Here is a 19,868-nt window from a genome sequence, read left to right as displayed (position 1 = left end):
GTTAAGGTGGTTGGGGTCATGGGGTAGGTGTGAAATAATTAGAAAAAAAAAAGTGAAAAATATTATTTAAATAAAAGAGGGTGTATAATAAACAATCTGATGTAAGTGTTTTTGTAAAATGGTTTTGTTAAATAAAAAAAGTTAGTTATTACAGTAAAATAGAAGAAAAGTTTTAGACAGACTGATACGAATGTTTTAAGCTTTTGGACTTTGGCTAAAAAAGACAAGGTATAAAAATTTAGTTGACTTTTGGTCTGTTGGACTTCTCAAATAGTGCAAGGGTTGCAAACTATTGGAGCAAGTTTAGGAAGCAAGAAAAATACATTAAAATGTCAATTAAACTTACAAGAGGGAGGAAGGAGACCAATTTTCCTAAATAGCAGTTGGGTGATCAAGGACATTAACTAGTGAAGATTCTGTAATGAACTAGCCCATTTAGAAGCCCACACAACCATTGGTGACATGCCACGCTTCATGCACATGACATTCTATAATGCACTAGCCCCTTCAAAGCACAAGTCTCAGAGTTTTTGTAATGAGAGCTCATGGGCTTGACCACACGTCAGATTCCTAAAAGCATTTTCCCTCTTGACAGGCAATGGGTGGTGTAAATTCACGAGGGACCTTGGAAAGGCCTTTTCAAAGTTATTGAGGACCGTACAGTGTTTGGATGGAGAGGAAGGAAAAGGGAGTAGAGAGAAGAAGGAGGGAAAGAGTTGAATGAACCTTTTAGATTTTTTTTAAGGCCCAGGAAGAAGCGTTTAAGGGGATTTTGAGAGTTATTTTACTCCTTCAACCCCCTCGTTTTTTATTCTCCCATATTGGGGGAATTTGGAGGGGATGAGAGGATAGAAATTCCACTTATATTTAAGATATTTAAATTGTCAATTTTGTGGCTTACAGTATCAGTTTTTATCTATTTCTCTAATATCAACAAAATACGATCATAATTGTTTGCTCTCCTCTCCTTCGTCTCTTTAACCTCAACACTCCTTTCCCTCCAAACTACCAAATACACTGTACAAGGGGGGAAAAAACTGAACACAAGTTTCTTTCTTTGTCACTTGAAGAGGTTTAGTATGTTTGAATTATGATCAACAAGGTCTTTTAGAGAGTCAGAATTCCTTTCGGATCCCCTAGGAGATTTGCCAGTTATGTACAACCAATTATTCAACTCATACGAAAAGGAGAACAAGCAAAAGAAAATAAAAATTTCCACTTACTATAAAAACATAGTTATTCTCACATACACGAACCCTCATAGGAAGGCCATGACTTACAATTACATATTCTGATTCTGTAGTTTTGTCGTGTTGTTTCTGGTTCTGTACTTGCTATTCTGGATTTTCTAAGTCAAGCAATTTCTACCACATTACATGCCTAATTTTGAAACTGCTCTATTTACAACCATTAACAGAAGAAAGCACCTTAATTGAAAAACCAGAATCATACCCAATTGCTTGCAAGTGCAAAATCATGGAATCTAAAGGAGGATTCCCCAGCCGTGTCTCGCTCAAGCCTTATTTCTGGTCCATGATCACCAACAACTCTACTACTACCACTAGGAACTTCAGGTGGCAGAAGCTGTATTTGATTCTCATCAGGAAGGCGTGACAATTGAACTTCAGGTGGTAATGGCATAACAGAAGGGGTAGCAGCTTTAGACCTGTTGGCACCACTTGGTACAGCCAATGCTCTATCCCACAACAACACATGAATGGTAATTGGAACCTTGGCATGCCGGTGCAATGAGAGCTTCTGGCTGAGTGAAACAGTGTCAAAGCATCGAATTGCTCCCGTTGATGAAACTATCCATGGTAGGACCTTCTGATTGGCAACTCTTGAGACCACCAGCAGCCTAGATGAGTTTGTAGCTTCTTTATACAAATTGCGTAGCCCTGACCGGGTCGAAGGTGCATTTTCATCATCATCAATAACTGATGAGATGAAAACAAATCCCTGTCAGATAACAAACAAAATATAAGCAAATTGCCTTGAGAAGTTATAAATTTAACTAACTATAGCATCAGCAAATCCTCAGGGCCTGGAGAGTAAGTTAGCAAACCTCTTCTGTACGGCTAATAGCAAATCCAAGCTTTGTGTCGTCTTCTCTTAGCTTGATTTCAATTGCAAACTCTCCTCCAGGAGAAGCATACCAGAGACGAACTGCTCTAACAACACCAATGTCTACCCCATGGTAATCCTCAAAACCATATAAGCTTGCATTTGCAAGATTAGACAAATCAGATAAGGACCCTGCATTCACTGTGGAAGAAGCTGTTTTTCCAGAGATCTGTGACATGAGAAATATAGTTATAACTGTCATATGATACTAGTGGATCAACAAGATTACATAGTCTGTCTAATAAGAATTAAAGATAATACTCTCCTATTGAAGAGATATCCTATTGTATGTATTATACCAAGAACTATTCCAAAATATCATAAGAAATTTGTAGCTTTAAAATGTTTTTGGACATGGCAGCATCAGAATCTATCAAGCTTATGCATGGATAAAGGATGGCAATTGGCAAGGAAGATGGAGGAGGAAGTTAGTGCTTAACCATGATGTGGCTACCTTTGGACCTCAAAAATGGTCATTGTCAGTTTCAATTGAGAAACAATGATATTTGTTCCCTCCTTTTTAGTAATCTATTTTAGAATTAGCCCTGACATCACCCTGGATTGCTGCTTAGAAACTTACTAGGAAATTTTCAAAAACATTCTGTGACTTATCCTTCACTATTTTTGTCAAAGTATAAACATGAAGCTGTAATACATTATATATCATACTTTCCACAATGCAAAGTATAAAGGCATGCCATTAATAATACCATCAAAGGTTAATTACTGCAGAATGCTTATATATCTCATTACAGGACCAAAACCAATCCAAAAGTTTCAGTCCTATTGCTTTGTTGAGATGAGAAGTTTACCTTTGTAAGCAGTGACTCAGTCTGCACGTTCATGAAGACTATTGGAACTCCAGAGGCCTGAGATGCATTGAGCCATGCATTTGCCCTAGCAAGCGTGTCTTCCAAGTCATTGTAGTGAGAAGCGCCTTGATCTGAAGCTTTAGGAAGGAGAAGTATGGAAAGAAAGCAGCTGGAAAAGGGAACTGATAGAAACTCCTGCATCCTCCTCTCCCACCGATATGAAACATATCCATCTTGAAGCCGAGTCCTGGATAGTTCATTTACCATCCTGGCACTCCTTGAAGCTGTATGGTGGAGCTTATTATTTCACGTTTCAAGTAGAATATTGAGATAGGTAATATATAAATAAATAAATAAAGGTAAAATTTGATTTCATGGACCTAATTAGTTCTCATGCAGATACCGTCATCAGCCTCTAGTTTGATGGTACAGCAGAAATAATAGTCCATAGCAAAGAAAGAATTAGAGGCAGTTCTATGGTTCAAGCACCAATTATTTCCACCTGGACAGCAATATGGAATAAACTGGCTCTTGTACTGCAGCACCAACTGCTAGTTGGATTCTGTCACATTTTTTATTATTTTAATTTTTATAAATCTGTCAAAGATTATTACCAATGCACATAGAGAGAGTGTGCCATTCTGAAACATATTATATGGATTTGGGTTGTAACACGCACACACGCACAAAGAGAGAGAGAGAGAGAGAACTGTATTAATTATATAAAAAGAAGAAATTATGTTCTAATAATACTTGATCACACTTCTAAAGACATTATTTTAACTTTTTTTTTTTTAAGTGTGAATAATAAGAAATTGGCTACATCAATGTTCAGATAACTGTAATACAGAAGAATCCTTGATAACAAATAAAATTGCACACAACTTGTTGCTACCTTTACCGTGTTGTGGCACTAGGCATGACTATTTAAGATGTTGACAAAAAGAGAGGATCCATCTATGTGCAATTTCAACACACACGCACGCAAAGAGAGAGAGAGAGAGAGAGAGAGAGAGAGAACTGTATTAATTATATAAAAAGAAGAAATTATGTTCTAATAATTCTTGATCACAACTCTAAAGACATTAGTTTAACTTTTTTTAAAATGTGAATAATAAGAAATTGGCAATGTCAAGGTTCATGCTAAGATAACTATAATACAGAAGAATCCCTGACGACAAATAAATAAATTTTGCACACGACTGGTTGCTACCTTTACCGCGTTGTGGCACAAGGCATGCCTATCTAAGATGTTGACACAATGTTTATTTAGAAAGAGAGGATCCATCTATGGTTGGAGTGTGGGGGAATTTATACGTGAGACAGTGAATTCATGATTAAGAGAGGCCTCAATATTCAATGGAAACAAATTCCATTATGTTTTGCATGCCACCCAAAGGGAACTCAAAAAAGCAAGTCAGCATAGAAAAGGAGCCAATACCACAGCTGAACTAGGATTGAAACAATATATTACAAAAACACAAAAATCGATCGCATACACTACCATAAGTGAGTAGCAGAAATGACTAGAAGTAAAAGATGGTGCACCCACAATTAGTTCATAAAGGGTTGGCTGACATCATAAGATAGGATAGGAAAAAATAAAGGTTGTGATCATTAATATAGTTCTACATATCAAAGTGAGAAGGAAAATATATTTCTATGAGTCTATGAGAGGTTAAAATGTCTTGAAACAAATTCCATCCCTATATGTATATTTTAGACCAAATATTTAGTTTATCATCTTCAATCTCCAATCAAATGTTGTGTCAAAGGATACAATCCTCAATATTTATAGTACACTAACCCTAAATTAATTCCAGATTTATAATACACTAACCCTAAATTTTTTATAGAAAATATTAGTATTCTACATTCGTTATTTTACACTTCGTACATATAACGTCTATTGTGCACATTTTTTAATTAATATCCATACTTATAAAAGGTAAAACGTGAAATAGCTGGTGTAAAAAAATAAATAAATAAAAAAACTGTGAGAGAATCAATGCACCTTTTTTAGGATAGTTTATATTTAAAGAGCTACACAAATAAACTATGAGAACTAAAAAAAAAAAAAAATTCTGTTAATTTTGAAATAATTTTTTTTTTTTTTTTTTTGGGATGGAGGTTTATGTAGTCTAAACTCTAGAGTCCATATATCATGCTCAATTGTAAAAAGTAAAAGCTCTAGTCTTGAGTGGAATTGTGATTTGCAAGAAATTGACAAAGTAGGTGAAGTGGAAAATGGTCCCATACAAGTTACTGCCAAACACAGCATTAATGTCAATTTTGATAAAGATAATCATGAGTATCACGCAGTTGTGGTTGTGGGCAAGAAAGATATGTAGCTTTCATATTTCAGTCCAATTTTCGTAAATGATTTTACCTTTGAATAAATAAAAGACTCCTACGCCATTCATTTTTCACTTTTATTTTTTCCCTGGGAGCTAAGCCTTTTAAAAAAAAAAAAAAAACAAAGAATATAAAGGAATACAAGTGGGGTTAAATGAAAAGCATTCCCAAATTTAACCTCTCTTTATATAAACTTTTTTTAAGTAGCTTTCTATGACCCTGTCAAAGAAATGATGATCTTTCACCGGGAAAACCCAAAAAAACAAAAGTTTTATAAATTGACGTGTGAACCCCAAAAAAACAAAAGTTTTAAAAATTAACATGTGAATCGCAAAGTGACTGATTCACATTTTAAAAAAATAAAAATACAATAACAACTGAATCTACTTTAATTTTATAATATATGCTCATTGTCATCAAGTTAAGATTCTATAATAATCAAACACTAATTGTTTGATCATATACACTTATTATAAGTAAAATAGTAAATTAAAAAAAAAATATATATATATATATATATATTTCATTTAGATTTAGAAAATGCAATATTATTAAATATTGAAGGAAAAAAAAAATGTTCTAGAAAAGATATTAAAAAAGAAAAAGCTGAATGATTTGATAAATTGGACAAGTTCATGTAGCAAAACTAATTAAGGAAATTAAGGAATCTGACGGAAAATAATATAGGTTTTGAACCTGTTAAATCAGTCATTTCAATTGGGTTTTCTCAGACCGGTGATAATCACCAAAACGTTGTTTAATAACTCCATGGAATATATACAACTATTTAGTACTCGAACCACACTTTATCAAGGAAGGTTTAACTAATTTTTTTGGAATTTTTTTTTGTATCTAAGAGATTTTCTGGAATTAATTTATGAAGGGTGTGTGTGCACGTTGTGGGTGTTGGTCTCAGCTACAGGCTACAGGCGATCGAGTAGTGTAATTGACCAGCCAATCCTAAGTCCTAACTACAGTTTTACCAACTTGAGATTATAATAAAATGTAAAGAAAATTCAGAACCCGTGAGGAAATTCATCTTCTGGGTACGTACTTCAATGGCAACTCTAATTATAAAATTCTCCTTCTTTTAGGGCCCGTATAATAGAAGTGTTTAAATATTGTTATTTAGTTTTTAGTTTTGTGAAAATATGTATTTAAGCATTATTATTGTTGTTTAAACATTAAAATCTGTTATTTAAAAGCAACTACCAAACAGGTCCCTATTTTTTAATATATGAGAAATCAAAATTTGAACTCTGTGGGATATACAAACCAAGTGCCATCAACTTCAAATGGGTTAATGGAGGCTACATGCAATTACTTGGACAAAGTCTTTGCTTAAAATTTGGAATTTGATCATGAATAAGAAAAAACGAAATTTAAAATAATAATAATAATAATAATAACAAGAAAAAGTCAAAATGTATGTATTTAAGCGTGTGTTGCGTTGCATGCAAAAGAATTTTAACTTTCAAGGCCACAGCAAAAACTTTTTAGCGCAAAAAAATAATTAGTTGCACATTAAATCTCAATTATATTGCTCTTATATATAAAATTAAATATAGCAATTAAAAAAAAAAAAAAAACAGCAATAGTTAGTGGCATTTTATATGCTAAATAATTCACTCTGAAAATTAAAAAACTTTGCTTCTAAACTGATTTGAAGGAAAATTTATCTTATCAAAAGTCTTATAAACGTACTGTTAAATATTATTATAAACTATGAGCTTTATTCATAAGTGGCATATTCTCTTTTCATATAGATTCACTACGTTTGTGGTTTTATAACTATTTGTTTAACTTGCACAATTTAACTTGTTAAACATAGTGCAAATATCAATTAATGCTTATTAAATGATATAGTTTAGATATTTGTACATAGCCATTAAAACAAAAAGACAAAAACAAAAACGAAAACAAGAAGATATTTGTGCATGAAAATTCATGGTTAAAATGAAAGGTGCAAGTTTTTTTCCATACAATCAACGTATTAAATATACTAATAAAAAAAATGAATTAAATGCAATGACAACGTGGCAAAATCCAAACCATTTATTTATAAATTTTAGGGCTAGGATTCGTATAAATATAATTCGCGGGATTCCCTGAAAACCTATATATATTAGTAGTATTATTATTATTATCATGAACAGTGTGTGAAAACGATAACTGAGTTAATGGAAAAGTCAAGCCAGCGAGTCACACTCACTCACCTTGGAGCTGAAGGCAATCCGACTCGGACCGATCCAAGAACCCGACAGCGTAATTCGGGTCAGCGATGGACCTAAGCATGTACTGCTTCTTCTGCGAGTCGTTAGGCACAATACAAGCTTGCAACTCGGCGAACTCGTCCACGCCTCTCCGAACTCGGACCAGAATCGAAGTCTCTTTCTTCTTGAACGACTCGTGCAGAACCTTCTGGACCCCGCTTTTTCCGTTCTTGAACGGCGATTTGAACCGACCCGAGTTCCCGATTCGAAGCTCCTCGACTATGTCGCCGGTCTGGAGAAAATCGCCGGTCCACTCGTCGGCAGTGGAAGTGCCTTTTAGGCACTCGATGGAGAGGACCGTCGGAGATTTCTGGTCTGGACTCGTGCTGGGTTGGACTCGGTCCATGGGCATTTTCGGAATTTCGCGCAACCCTGTGTAGAAACAATGTTTGATCAAAGCTAAGTGTGTTTGAGAGGCTTCGAGGGTATTAATAAGAGAGAGGGGCTTGGGATGTTGGTGACGTGGCAGCGGGGACTTGTCGGTTTCTGGAAATTTTCTTTCTTTCGAGTTGAAAAATAAGGAAGGTCGTAATAATAAATTAATAATTCAATTAGGTTAATGATGGAGATTTGGACTTTTTTGTTGTTAAGCGTGGTGTTTGTTTGTGGAAATTTGATGACAATTCTTCTAGGTAAGAACTAAGAACAACTTTTCAATTGTTTTATTCTAGTTATAGTAATGAAGTTAGATAAAAAAAAAAAAAAAAAGAGATTCTTGTTGATATTTAATTTAGCGAGGTATGAGATACTATAGATTTATAGCATAACTTGAAGATTCAATTTTTAGTTTCTCAAAAAAATTCAATTATTGGATGTATTTTTTTTTTTTTTTAAAGAAGGTATGAGATATTATAGATTTATAGCATAGCTTAAAGATTCAATTATTGGGTGTATCTTTTTTTAAAGAAGAATTAAATTCAATGCAACAATGTGTACAAATTAAAGGATTGAGCTTGACTTGTGTCTAGTGTTTCAATACGCTAAATTCGTCAAGATGAATGTACATGTTTACTTTTGACTATGTGTAATCATGTTGACGAGTATAATATATTAGAGCATTGGATACAAACTTTATCTTGTATTTAATAAGAGAATCTAATGTAATATATCTAATTCAAGAGATTGCATATAAATTTTACCTAATTTTTAATCATAAAACAAAGTGATAACTAAATAATTTTGTTATTATATTGTTGATATGGTACCTATTATATTTACCAACTTAATTTATAATCTTGATGAGAGCACTAGAAACAAGTTTGGGTTTGGTTTACCTCTAGTATATTTTTAACTGGATATGTCTTTTTATTTTAAATATACAAAGGCAAGTGGTAGTAGGTTTTAATCTCCACCGTTTATTTAGTTAGTGGATAACCTAACTATCTCTCGTTAAAACAAAAAAAATATTTCAGTTTAAAAAGTATTAGAGGTAAGTCACACCCCACAAGTTTTGTCTTGTATTTAGTGGAGGAACCTAATATATTGCATCTAAAGAATTGTACATAAGTTTGACCTAATTGTTAATCATAAAACAAAAAGATAATTAAATAATTTTGTTATTATATTGTTGACGGGGGTACCCATTATATTTATTACCACCTTAATTTATAATTTAAAAAAAATTGGTAATACTAATTTTAGCATTTTTATTTCAATTTGGAATCTCTCTCTCTCTCTCTCTCTCTCTCTCTCTCTCTCTCTCTCTCTCTCTCTCTCTCTCTCTTTATATATATATATATATATTAATAGGTAAAAGTGAGAGAAAATTCAATTGGAATTCAATTAAAGTTTAATTTTGTGCTATGTGTCCCATCTAATCTAAGTTTTTTTTTTTTTTTTGTGCCAAATGAGTTAATTTAATGTAGAAAATGAGGAGTCAATATAAATAAACCATAAAACACCTAATCATATAATTAAAAACAATTCAAATTTATAAGTTATTTATGCAATATACCATAACTATGTACGGTCCATTACTAATTAGGTTATATATATAAATATTAAACAATAGTTTATAGAAAATTTAATTAGAATCAAAATTGAATTTTGCTTTTGTTAGCTTTCCATACAAATTAAATTGTTTAGAATTTTTTTATTATTTTCTCTAGCTCTGAACTAATGAATATATTTTTTATACAGTTTCTATTCAAATATTTGTATACGAAGATATTAAACATAATAAACTTTAATTGAGCTGAACGATCTCATACACCTATCTCCATTTAATTTAAGAGATATTATTTGACAAATTTATTATTTTATTTTGTGTTGTATTTAGTAGACTTTCACAGATAATAATTGTGAATTAATATTGTATATGTAGATCCAATAGTAATTTTCAAAATTATATACGTAATAGCAACGTAATGAAAAACTTAGCATAACCAATATCATGAAAATTATAAGAAAAAACTATTTTAGTACCTCCAAATGTACTAGTCAAGCTACATCATTTATGTTGAATAATCCAAACTAATATTAATAACACCATTACGATTCTTTATTCTCACTCGTAAGCATGAGTTACATACTAGTTTTATTATAAAGCAAGGGAAAAGTTGTGTGAATCGAATCATGTTGGTTGGCTTAGCCATAAATAAGACAAAAAGGATCATGTTGATTGTGTTTGACAGAAGTGCAAGTGGACAAGAAAAGGCTTATTTATTTAAGATGATTCCTTCACATCAACGAATCAAATCCCATATTTGTTATAATGCTCTTTTCAAGCATAATGGAACTCAAGATTACTTATGTGTATTATTAATTAAACTTAGGATTTAGCCTAGGATCAACCTAATTAAAAAGAAAAATTGTGGTTCTCAAATTAATTAAATTTTTTTTTAAAAATTTTAAAAATCTGTATTGCAACTTAATAGTGGTCCAAATTAGGATTGAGCAGCGTTTTACCTTGCTTGACTCTGCTCTGCACTCAATTTGGCCGGGCTCAACATATCAACAACACCTTTGCAAATTGCTTGCAAGTTGCAAGGCACACAAATTGACATCAGTTATTTAACTATTAGTTTCCTCTATATTTTAAAATATAGATATTCGCTCCTTAAAACAAGCCCACCTCCCCCATCAAAGCAAATTAAATTAATAAGATAAATTAAAGTCACAATATTGTTAACAACATATTCATAATTATTTATTCATACGATAAGTTATTAATAGTAGTTAAGAAAGTGATGTTAGTGTCCTACCGATGACTTCTAAAATCAAAAACAATTTACAAACTCAATAATTGTAAAAAATGTTTTATGTGTAACATTGCTCTAATTTAATGAGAAAATTTCAATGATTCTTTTCTTTTTGGTGCCATAAAAGAAGAAAAATTATTGAATATTCTGATAATACTATAAAAAAAAACTTTTTTATCTTATATGAATTATTCATGAATTTAATTAGTGTAATCTACTATAATGTGAGATGATAAAATATGCATTTATGATATTCCAAGAATATTTTATAATTTTAAAAATGATTCAATTCAATCTACTTCTCTATGATCTCTTAAGTCTTAAACACTCAAAGATAAAGGTACTAATCACTTTATCAAAACTTAATCCGAGTCATTTCAACTAATTTTCCAAGCATTTAAGCTCACAAGAAGTGGGACCCAAAAGAAGCATGCATGATAAATCTATTGAAAAAAATGATAGTGCTGTACTTGGGACTTAGGAGGGCCCGTATGAATAGAAAGTTTGAAAAATAAACTCATGTGCCAATGGATGCTTCTAAAGCGCTGACGAAAAAGCCAAGAAGCGCATTTCCCATTTTCATATCAAGAGCGTGAGAAACACTATCAATTCATCCTGCAAATATTTGGCCTATAGTGCCACACGGCAATCATGTGGACAAGTGCATTGAACTGATTGGAGAGTGAGAGTCACGCTCAAGATGATGAAGCGTGGATATTTTTAATTTTATTTAGCAGACTGAGATTGAAAAATGTGTGACATTTGGTCCACAGATTAGATGACGACTAACTGATGAGGTTGTTAACAATTGCTGGGCCGACTTGAGGTGTTCTTCTGGAGGCCAAGGACTTTTCCCACATGAGCCGGAATCTCATGCGCATGAGTGTGGTGCTACTTGTTTGTGAGAGGTTGGTGCGTAAGAAGAAAAATATTTCAACAGCATTTTGGACAAATAATTGAAAATTTGAAATGAGGGCAGGTTCAAAATATCTTACAATTTTCCCATGTGCCTGATTATTTTTTTGAGTATTTGAAGTCCTTCTGTTCTATATATACTAAATTATTACATGGATGAATCATTTAAAAGTGGCCCCGAGATACTGGCAAAATGTTTCGAATACAGAATTTCATAAATGTCATAAAATCTTAAAAATCATTAAGTCAACTTGAAATCTCAAATATTACTAAGCTAAGCAAAATGGTTCATTAAAAAACATATTGTATTCAATAAGATATAATTTTAGTTAAAATTTTGCTCCACAATTTTGCATGACAATTGCCAAAAACATTACAAGAAAGGGGTGTCATTACTCATTAGGTATCATTTGATTGCCAAACACAAATAAAGGGGGAATCTCCTATCTAACTTCACAAGAAAGGGGCTGCATCACCCAAAATAAGAAACAACAAATATGTACATAAAATATATAACTCAAATGCAATGAAGTTAGTTTTCAAAGAAAGGGCTGTGAAATTCAATTGGTCAATTTCAAGTACCTTTACTTGACGTTCTTATAAATTTCGTGAAACTCATTTGTCCTTCCCTTTGTACCATTTGTACCTTAAGAAGAAAAACAATAATAATGACAAGGAAAGGGTGGGCAAAGTGGGGTCTCGATAGGGAGAAGGTGATGAAGCAGAATTCGTCAATTAAAAACATATTGTATTCAATAAGATATAATTTTAGTTAAAATTTTGCTCCACAATTTTGCATGACAATTGCCAAAAACATTACAAGAAAGGGGTGTCATTACTCATTAGGTATCATTTGATTGCCAAACACAAATAAAGGGGGAATCTCCTATCTAACTTCACAAGAAAGGGGCTGCATCACCCAAAATAAGAAACAACAAATATGTACATAAAATATATAACTCAAATGCAATGAAGTTAGTTTTCAAAGAAAGGGCTGTGAAATTCAATTGGTCAATTTCAAGTACCTTTACTTGACGTTCTTATAAATTTCGTGAAACTCATTTGTCCTTCCCTTTGTACCATTTGTACCTTAAGAAGAAAAACAATAATAATGACAAGGAAAGGGTGGGCAAAGTGGGGTCTCGATAGGGAGAAGGTGATGAAGCAGAATTCGTCAATTCTCGTAAGTGCGTTCAGAAGGAGCTAAGTCCTTGTTGGTGTCCCTACAAATATGGAAAGATGGCTCCCTCAAAGTGGTCATCAATGTGGTGTCTGCCACAACGTCTCCAATGCCAAAGTCAGTATAAGGAAACCTTTAGAATAACAAAATAACAATGAGTGATTTTTGGAATGTCTTTGTACCTTGTGTTGGTGTTGTGAGGTCTTTATATATGTTTCCACAGCTCCTAACCGTTGTGGTTGTTATTGTGACTTTTAAAGCCACTATTGGTAATGCCTCATGCTCAGTAATATGGGCTTTAATGAGCTTCCAACGATATGTACAGCTAGTTTTGTAACCACTTGGGTTATCATTGACTGCATTGAATAACATTCGTACCTTCGTCAGTGATGTGGATTTATTAACGCATATATTTGGTTGTCTCGTTTGTGAGCGAGATCGTCGGTCTTGCCAGAAGGTATTTGGTATCAAATGATACTATGTCAGCAATATCAAAACTCAATAAGTGTGAGGCATGTCAGCAAAAAATAAATAATCCACTAACAAATGAAAGATGTGTTAGTGAATAGTTATTTTTGTACACGTGTCTCTTGTTTATTGTATTTTGATACGGATGACGCGGTATAATTTGATATAAAATATTTTTTACTTCTTAAGAGTTAGAAGGGAGAGTCGGTGAGTTAGACAAGTTACAAGTCCAAAACCAGCAATCTAAACCAGCAATATGTTTGATTGACATAGTTTAAATTATGTACAAGTAAAGACGAATTGGAAGGACAAATCAAACTACATTTTAACTTGCAGTTTAAGCTGCTCCTTCCTAGAAACATACCTTTCATTTGCCCATTTTTCTACAATTTTTTTCTCCTTTTATCAAAAAGTTAATAATGATTAGCTCAAACGTCAATTATGATCAGGTCTCATAACTTTAATTAAGACCAATAGAAAATCTGGTGGGCTGTGTGGCTGCAACATTTTCCTGATTATCCACTAGAGTTCAATCTCGAAGCTACATATAGATCTTATTGAATCAAAAGCATCATCCCAGTAGGCTACCCATCACAATTCACAAATGCTTAGTTCCCACTCAAACAAAGAGAAGACGAACTTGCAAAAGCCTCTCCAGTGTGTGTCCATTTGCCACAGTAACAGTGGTTGCTCGAATTTTGACTGGATGCAATTTTGATGTAAGGAAATAATTTGTACCAGTTTCATCAGCTATTAGAACAATTGAGGAAGGATAGCCAAACGAACGTGACAACAAAACTTCTACTTTGCAGGCAGGGGCGTAGCCAGGAATTTTTACATGGGGGAAGCCGATTCGAAGTATTGATATTAAAAGCATAATTCATAAGGCTATTGAATATGAAATTTCAATTTTGATATATCTTACACATTAACGAACATACAAAAACTGTTTAGATGACTATAGACATATACAAAAATATCCACCAAAAAAAAAAAAAAACATTTCACATCAAAATCATGCCTGACGACGATTTTTCATGGAATAGAATTCATCCATAATCATTTCCATGGTGAAATTCCCAGCAATTTCCTTTTCTATATAAACTATCATATTAACCAGAAAAAAACTTTAAAAAATAAAATTTTAATTAGAAATTTTTATTTAGTTATATGGATGTTATTCATACTCAAGAAAAAACAACATTCCACTATAATTTAAACAGTCAATCCATTATCATTCTTATTATTAAAATTTTCCTGTATTTTAATTTTTTTTTTGCTGCTTCACGCCATCAATTCTAACCAAAGGGATGTTGGCAATCTTTGACCACATTATCCCTTTGTCTTTCTCGCAGTTTTGTTTTAGCATAGGACAACCAAAAATATGAAATCGCTGAAGCGAGGGAGGAAAGCACTTCTCTGAAATGAGGCCGGAGGCGTGACTGAGCTGAAATGAGGGAGCGTCGGAGCGTCGGAGTGAGGGATTGAGGCGAGGGAGGGAGGCGAGGGACGGACTGAGCTAAAATGAGGCCGGAGGCGTGACTGAGCTGAAATGAGGGAGGGAGGCGAGGGACGGACTGAGCTGAGGCGAGGGAGGCTGAAATCAAACGAGGGAGGGAGGCTGAAGAAAAGAAATGAGGGAGAGTTTTGGAGAGTTAGGGTTAGATTAGGTTTATATATATATAGAGGGTATTTTCGTAATTTAGGGTTCCGGGTTTTTTAACGGGTCGGGTTTCGGGCCGGGTCTCGGGTTTTATTTATAAAACCCGGACCCGACCCGGACCCGGTTCGGGTTTTTTTTAAAAAACCCATACCCGACCCTATTCCTAATCGGACCGGGTAAAATCCGGCCCATTAGGGTCGGGCCGGGCCGGGTATCCGCGGGTCGGGCAAAAATTGCCATCCCTAGTGCTAAAGAAAGAAAAGAAAACTGAAAACTCACCCTCTGAATGATTTGTTTTAAGAAAGCAAGAAGAAAGAAAATAATGGTCAGGTTTTTTTTTTGGGATCGTGAGGACTGAGTTTGAGAGGAGGGCTGAGCTGAGGTTTTGTTTTGTTTGGGGGCTGCTGGTACCAGTGGAGTGGGCGGTGGCGTGTACACAAAAGACAAGAAGAGAATAAAAAGAATAGCAAAAGAAAGGGTTTTGATTTTGAGTTTGAAAATAGGTGATAAACTGTTATTTTGTTGGGCAGTGCCTTTGGATATTTAAATATAAGTGGGCCATGTTTTGTTTTATTAGAGGATAAAAAGAGGCCTACAATTAAAACTAGAGCATGCTGGGGCCTGGGAGTGAATTGAACAGAAATGAGGAGGGGGTCAGATGTACATCATTGGGGGGCCAATTAAAATTTCTATATGGGCTGATGGACCATTTTTTTTTTTGTAGGGGCCACGGCCCCTTCCAAGGGGCAACGCGGCTCCACCTCTGCTTGCAGGCAAAGAATGGTCATCCCCAATCTTGGAAGCATGGACATGGATCCGATTACAAATGTAAGTAAGGCACGATAAAGCGACACAACAAATTTTAAAAAATTAGCACACTATTTAGTGGAGATACATATATTAATTAATTATTAAATATTATTGTTAGTGTATAGCATAGACTAGATTAGCCCATTAGGCTTAGCCCAGTATACTGTACTTGTAGTTTACTCATATTACTTGTACTACATACATACCTAGCCTATATAAGGCTCTCTATTGTACATTATTATTGACACACAATACATAGACTATTCAGTCTTTCTCTCTTTCACTTTATATTGTTAACATGGTATCAGAGCCATTGCTTTGATCTAGTGGTATTTTCTGGCGTTCTTCCACTGCCCTTACCTTCACCGATAGCCACCGTCAAAAGTGAGCCATCGTCGTCACACCCAACGACTACTTCTCGGATCTAGTCTATTCATCAATCAAATCATCGAACCACAACAATGATGTGATAAATCAGACTTTTCCGATCAAAACCCAACCAGAAAAGTCCCAAAGGAGCTCCCACACACCACCCCAAGTTTCTGCCTGTCGTAACACGTGCCCACGCGCCACTGTCTAATCTCACACTCTCTCACGCACCATTCACTGCCACATCGCCACATTAGCCTTAATGACGTTAGCACACGTCATCCTTGTGTCGTCAGCATCCGTTGACTTTGACCAATGTCAAAAATTTTCGAAGGGGCTTGTCTTGCCCAGTTTTTCGTGTAGATTCTGATTTTGGGCTCCGTTTCTTCATTTGAGGTCTCTAAATCCCACTTTTTGGTCATTTTCTTCATTATGACTCAACAAAACGAACGAGATATCATTCGTCCTATCACCATTATGTTGGATGGTCCTATTAGCTATCATGCATAGTCTCAGAATATGACTGTCCTTCTCAAGGGTCATAAACTATGGAGATATATGACTGGTTCAATTCCTAAGCCAGTACAAAACCCTAAGTCCGAAGCCACAGCTGCTGAAAATGCCTCAAAGACTGTTGTTACAAAGGATGATTATGAAGAATGCCTAGAGGAATGGGAGAGTATTCAGAGTAAGATCTTGTACCTCTATTCCCTCCATTCATAATCTTCTTCCTCATCTTGAGACTACTGAGGCCGCTTGGAAATTTCTGGCCGATTGCTATAATTGTACTAATGATTCAAGCCTAGAGTTCCACATTGAATTAAAACTTTATCAAATGCACGAAGAGACAAGTCAGTCTATTTTTTATTTTTATTCTCAGACTTCTATTATGTGGGAACAACTTTCTGCTGCAAATCCTCCACTAGTGTGTTCTAAGGACATTGAGCTCTTTGTCAAAATATCGGGATCGCCGTAAATTTATGCACTTCATGATGGGTTTACATAAGGATTTTGAGCCTACTAAGGCTTCTCTACTTAGCCGATCTCCTACTCCTTCTCTTGATGCTGCAGTCAAGGAGTTCATTTTTTAGGAGAACCATCGGCCTACTCATCACACGTCATCATCTTATCATGTATTGGCTATACCATCTCCACAGCCTCCCATTGCTGCATTCATTGCTCCTCCATAAATAAACTCTGGGCGTCCTACCTCTCAGTCTTCCAAAGGTACTCCTGTGAGTTTTGTTGTGCCTAAGGCGTGACATCTCAGTTTGTCGCAAACTGCAGAAATTTATGCAAGGCAAAATAAAGCTTCTCTTCCTCAGGCAGTTGCTGTATGTCATTCAGATTCATCGGTTCCTACTGGTCCATCTTTGGCTTTTTCACTTACTACGTTTGATATTGAGGCAATAGTTTAAGAGGTTTTATCCCGCACTTCCACTGCCCTTTTTATCACCTCAGGTAAACAACTTTGGTTTTTTGATACTGCATGTTGTAACCATATGACTTTTGATGAATCCTAGTTTTCTGATAAGGCACCCTTAAAACATCCAATCACCAGTTACACTGCTGATGGAACTCCTATGCTTGTTAGTCATAAAGGAACAATCTCTTCTCTTGTTTATCCCGTAGTGACACTTTTCATATCCCAAAGGTATCCCTTAATTTACTGTGTGGTCAACTTTGTGAATTAGATAGATCTTCTATTTATTATCATGGTATGGATGTGCAGGATCTCTGAACGGGTCAAGTGCTTGGGACAAGCCGTAAAGTTGGTCGCATGTTTAAGGTTCATAATCCTTCACAAGTTGTTTCTGCAGCTGCTACCACTCCATCTCCTCACCTGATCTATGCCATGCTCATCTTGGTCATCCATCTTTATCTCGTCTTCAGTTGTTAGCTTCTCAAGGTCGTTTAGATTCAGTTTAGTTTCAAATTTTGATTGTACTTCCTATCATTTGGCAAACAAACAAAATTGCCCTTTAATAATAGTGACTCATTTTCTTCTGTACCTTTTGATCTTATACATTATGATATTTGAGGTCCTGCACCTTTTCCACTAAGGGGGGATCTAGATATTTTTCATATTGTGGATGATTTTTCTCGATATACTTGGATTATCTGCTTCAGCATAGGTCTGAACTTAGTCTATTTACCAACATTTCATAAAATGATGAAAACACAGTTCAATCGCACCGTCAAAGTCTTTCGATCAATAAAGCTCAAGAAATATAATTATAAATCATTCCTATCCTTTTTAGATAGTCATGGTACCCTTCCTCAGCGCGTCTTCGTCCTTACACTCTCAACACAAAATATCGTGCAAACGAAAACATCGTCACATTCTTGATATTGTCTGTACCCTTCCCATTTTTGCCTTTCTTTCTGAGTGCTTTGAGGCGAGTGCACTTACTACTGTGTACATCATTAATTGTATTCCTTCACTAACTCACACAACAAAATCTCCATTCGAGCTTCTCTGTGGTCAAAACTCCTAACTACTCTCCTTCGGGTTTTTGGTTGTGCTTGTTTTGTCTCTCTTCCTCTTCATGAACAAACAAAGCTCCAACCTTATGCTCGTCTCTGTTGTTTCCTTGGTTTGGTGTATCTCAAAAGGGTTTCGCAACTATAATCCTATCTCTCATCGCTTTCGTGTCTCCCGTCATGTTGAGTTTGTGGAACATTGTCCTTTCACGAGTTTTTCAGCAGTTCCTGTAGTCTTTCCTCAAAGTCTCCCACTTTTACTGATCTTTTCCCCCTCTCTATCCTGAACTTATGGAGGATTCTTCAACATCGACTGCCTCTCCAGACAACTCATCTCTAGTTCTGTCCTCGACATATGACCCGTCTGTCTTGGATCTTGTGACACCACCCTTTCTTGAGTCTCCTACGTCCTAAACTTCGTCGTTTCACTCGGGAAGTATTCCTCCCCCTTATCTTACTGATTATTACTACTTTTTACTCTGCCACCCTCTATGAACCTCACACCTTTCTTGAGCCTATACTAACCTTCTTTGGTAGCAAGCTATGAACAAATAACTAAATATCCTTCAAAAATCACACTGGATATGGTTGATTTGCCTCCTAGTCAGTCTGTAGTAGGTTGTAGATGTACAAGATCAAGACCAAGGCTGATAGATTGTTGAACGGTACAAGGCTCACCTAGTTGCCAAGGCTTTACTCAGGAGTATGGCATTGACTATGAGAAACATTTGCTCTTGTTACTCGCCTTACATCTGTCAGATGTCTCATTGCTGTGGCTGCTGTTTGTTGTTGGACTCTTTATCAAATGGATGTGAAGAATGCATTCCTCAATGGAGATATCCAAGAAGAAGTGTACACGTAGCCACTTCCTGGCTATCCACACTCAGGCAGTCAAGTTTGTCACCTTCTCATGCTTTTTTTGGCCTCAAGCAGGCTCCTTAAGCTTGGTTTGAAAAGTTTAGCACAGTTGTTGTTCAGTAGGGTTTCACTTCGAGTCTTCATGACACTACTTTCTTTATCCAAAGATCCTCTGCTGGTATCACTCTTACTCTTCTTTATGTTGATGATATGATTATTACTAGAGATGATTTTGCAGGTATCTGCTCTATTTAGCACTTCCTTAGTCAACATTTTGAGATGAAAGATCTAGGCACTCTCAACTATTTTCTTGGGCTTGAGGTTACCTCATCCTCTGATGGCTACTATCTTTCCCAA

At 35.0% G+C, this 19,868-nt stretch overlaps 2 protein-coding genes across 2 annotated transcripts in view; both read right to left on the bottom strand.

Moving 5' to 3' along the window:
- Window positions 1–1,201: 1,201 nt before the first annotated feature.
- On the bottom strand, window positions 1,202–7,983 carry LOC112028001 (uncharacterized). Its single transcript, XM_024060637.2, has 4 exons — window positions 7,508–7,983; window positions 2,937–3,220; window positions 2,066–2,293; window positions 1,202–1,959 (listed from the first exon to the last, which is right to left on the bottom strand). The coding sequence occupies exons 1-4, from the start codon at window positions 7,914–7,916 to the stop codon at window positions 1,447–1,449; spliced, it is 1,434 nt and encodes a 477-aa protein (XP_023916405.1). The 5' UTR covers window positions 7,917–7,983; the 3' UTR covers window positions 1,202–1,446.
- Window positions 7,984–17,970: 9,987 nt separating this feature from the next.
- Window positions 17,971–19,868, bottom strand: part of LOC112040734 (uncharacterized) — a 3,451-nt gene continuing 1,553 nt past the window's right edge. Inside the window, exon 2 of the mRNA XM_065762150.1 lies at window positions 17,971–18,120. Coding sequence (XP_065618222.1) covers window positions 17,971–18,120 — 150 coding nt within the window. The remainder of the gene's footprint in view (window positions 18,121–19,868) is intronic.

Source organism: Quercus suber, unplaced genomic scaffold (genome assembly GCF_002906115.3).
Source record: "Quercus suber isolate HL8 unplaced genomic scaffold, Cork oak 2.0 scaffold_19, whole genome shotgun sequence".
Classification (NCBI taxonomy): Eukaryota; Viridiplantae; Streptophyta; class Magnoliopsida; order Fagales; family Fagaceae; genus Quercus; species Quercus suber.
This window is presented reverse-complemented; position numbering and strand designations above follow the sequence as displayed.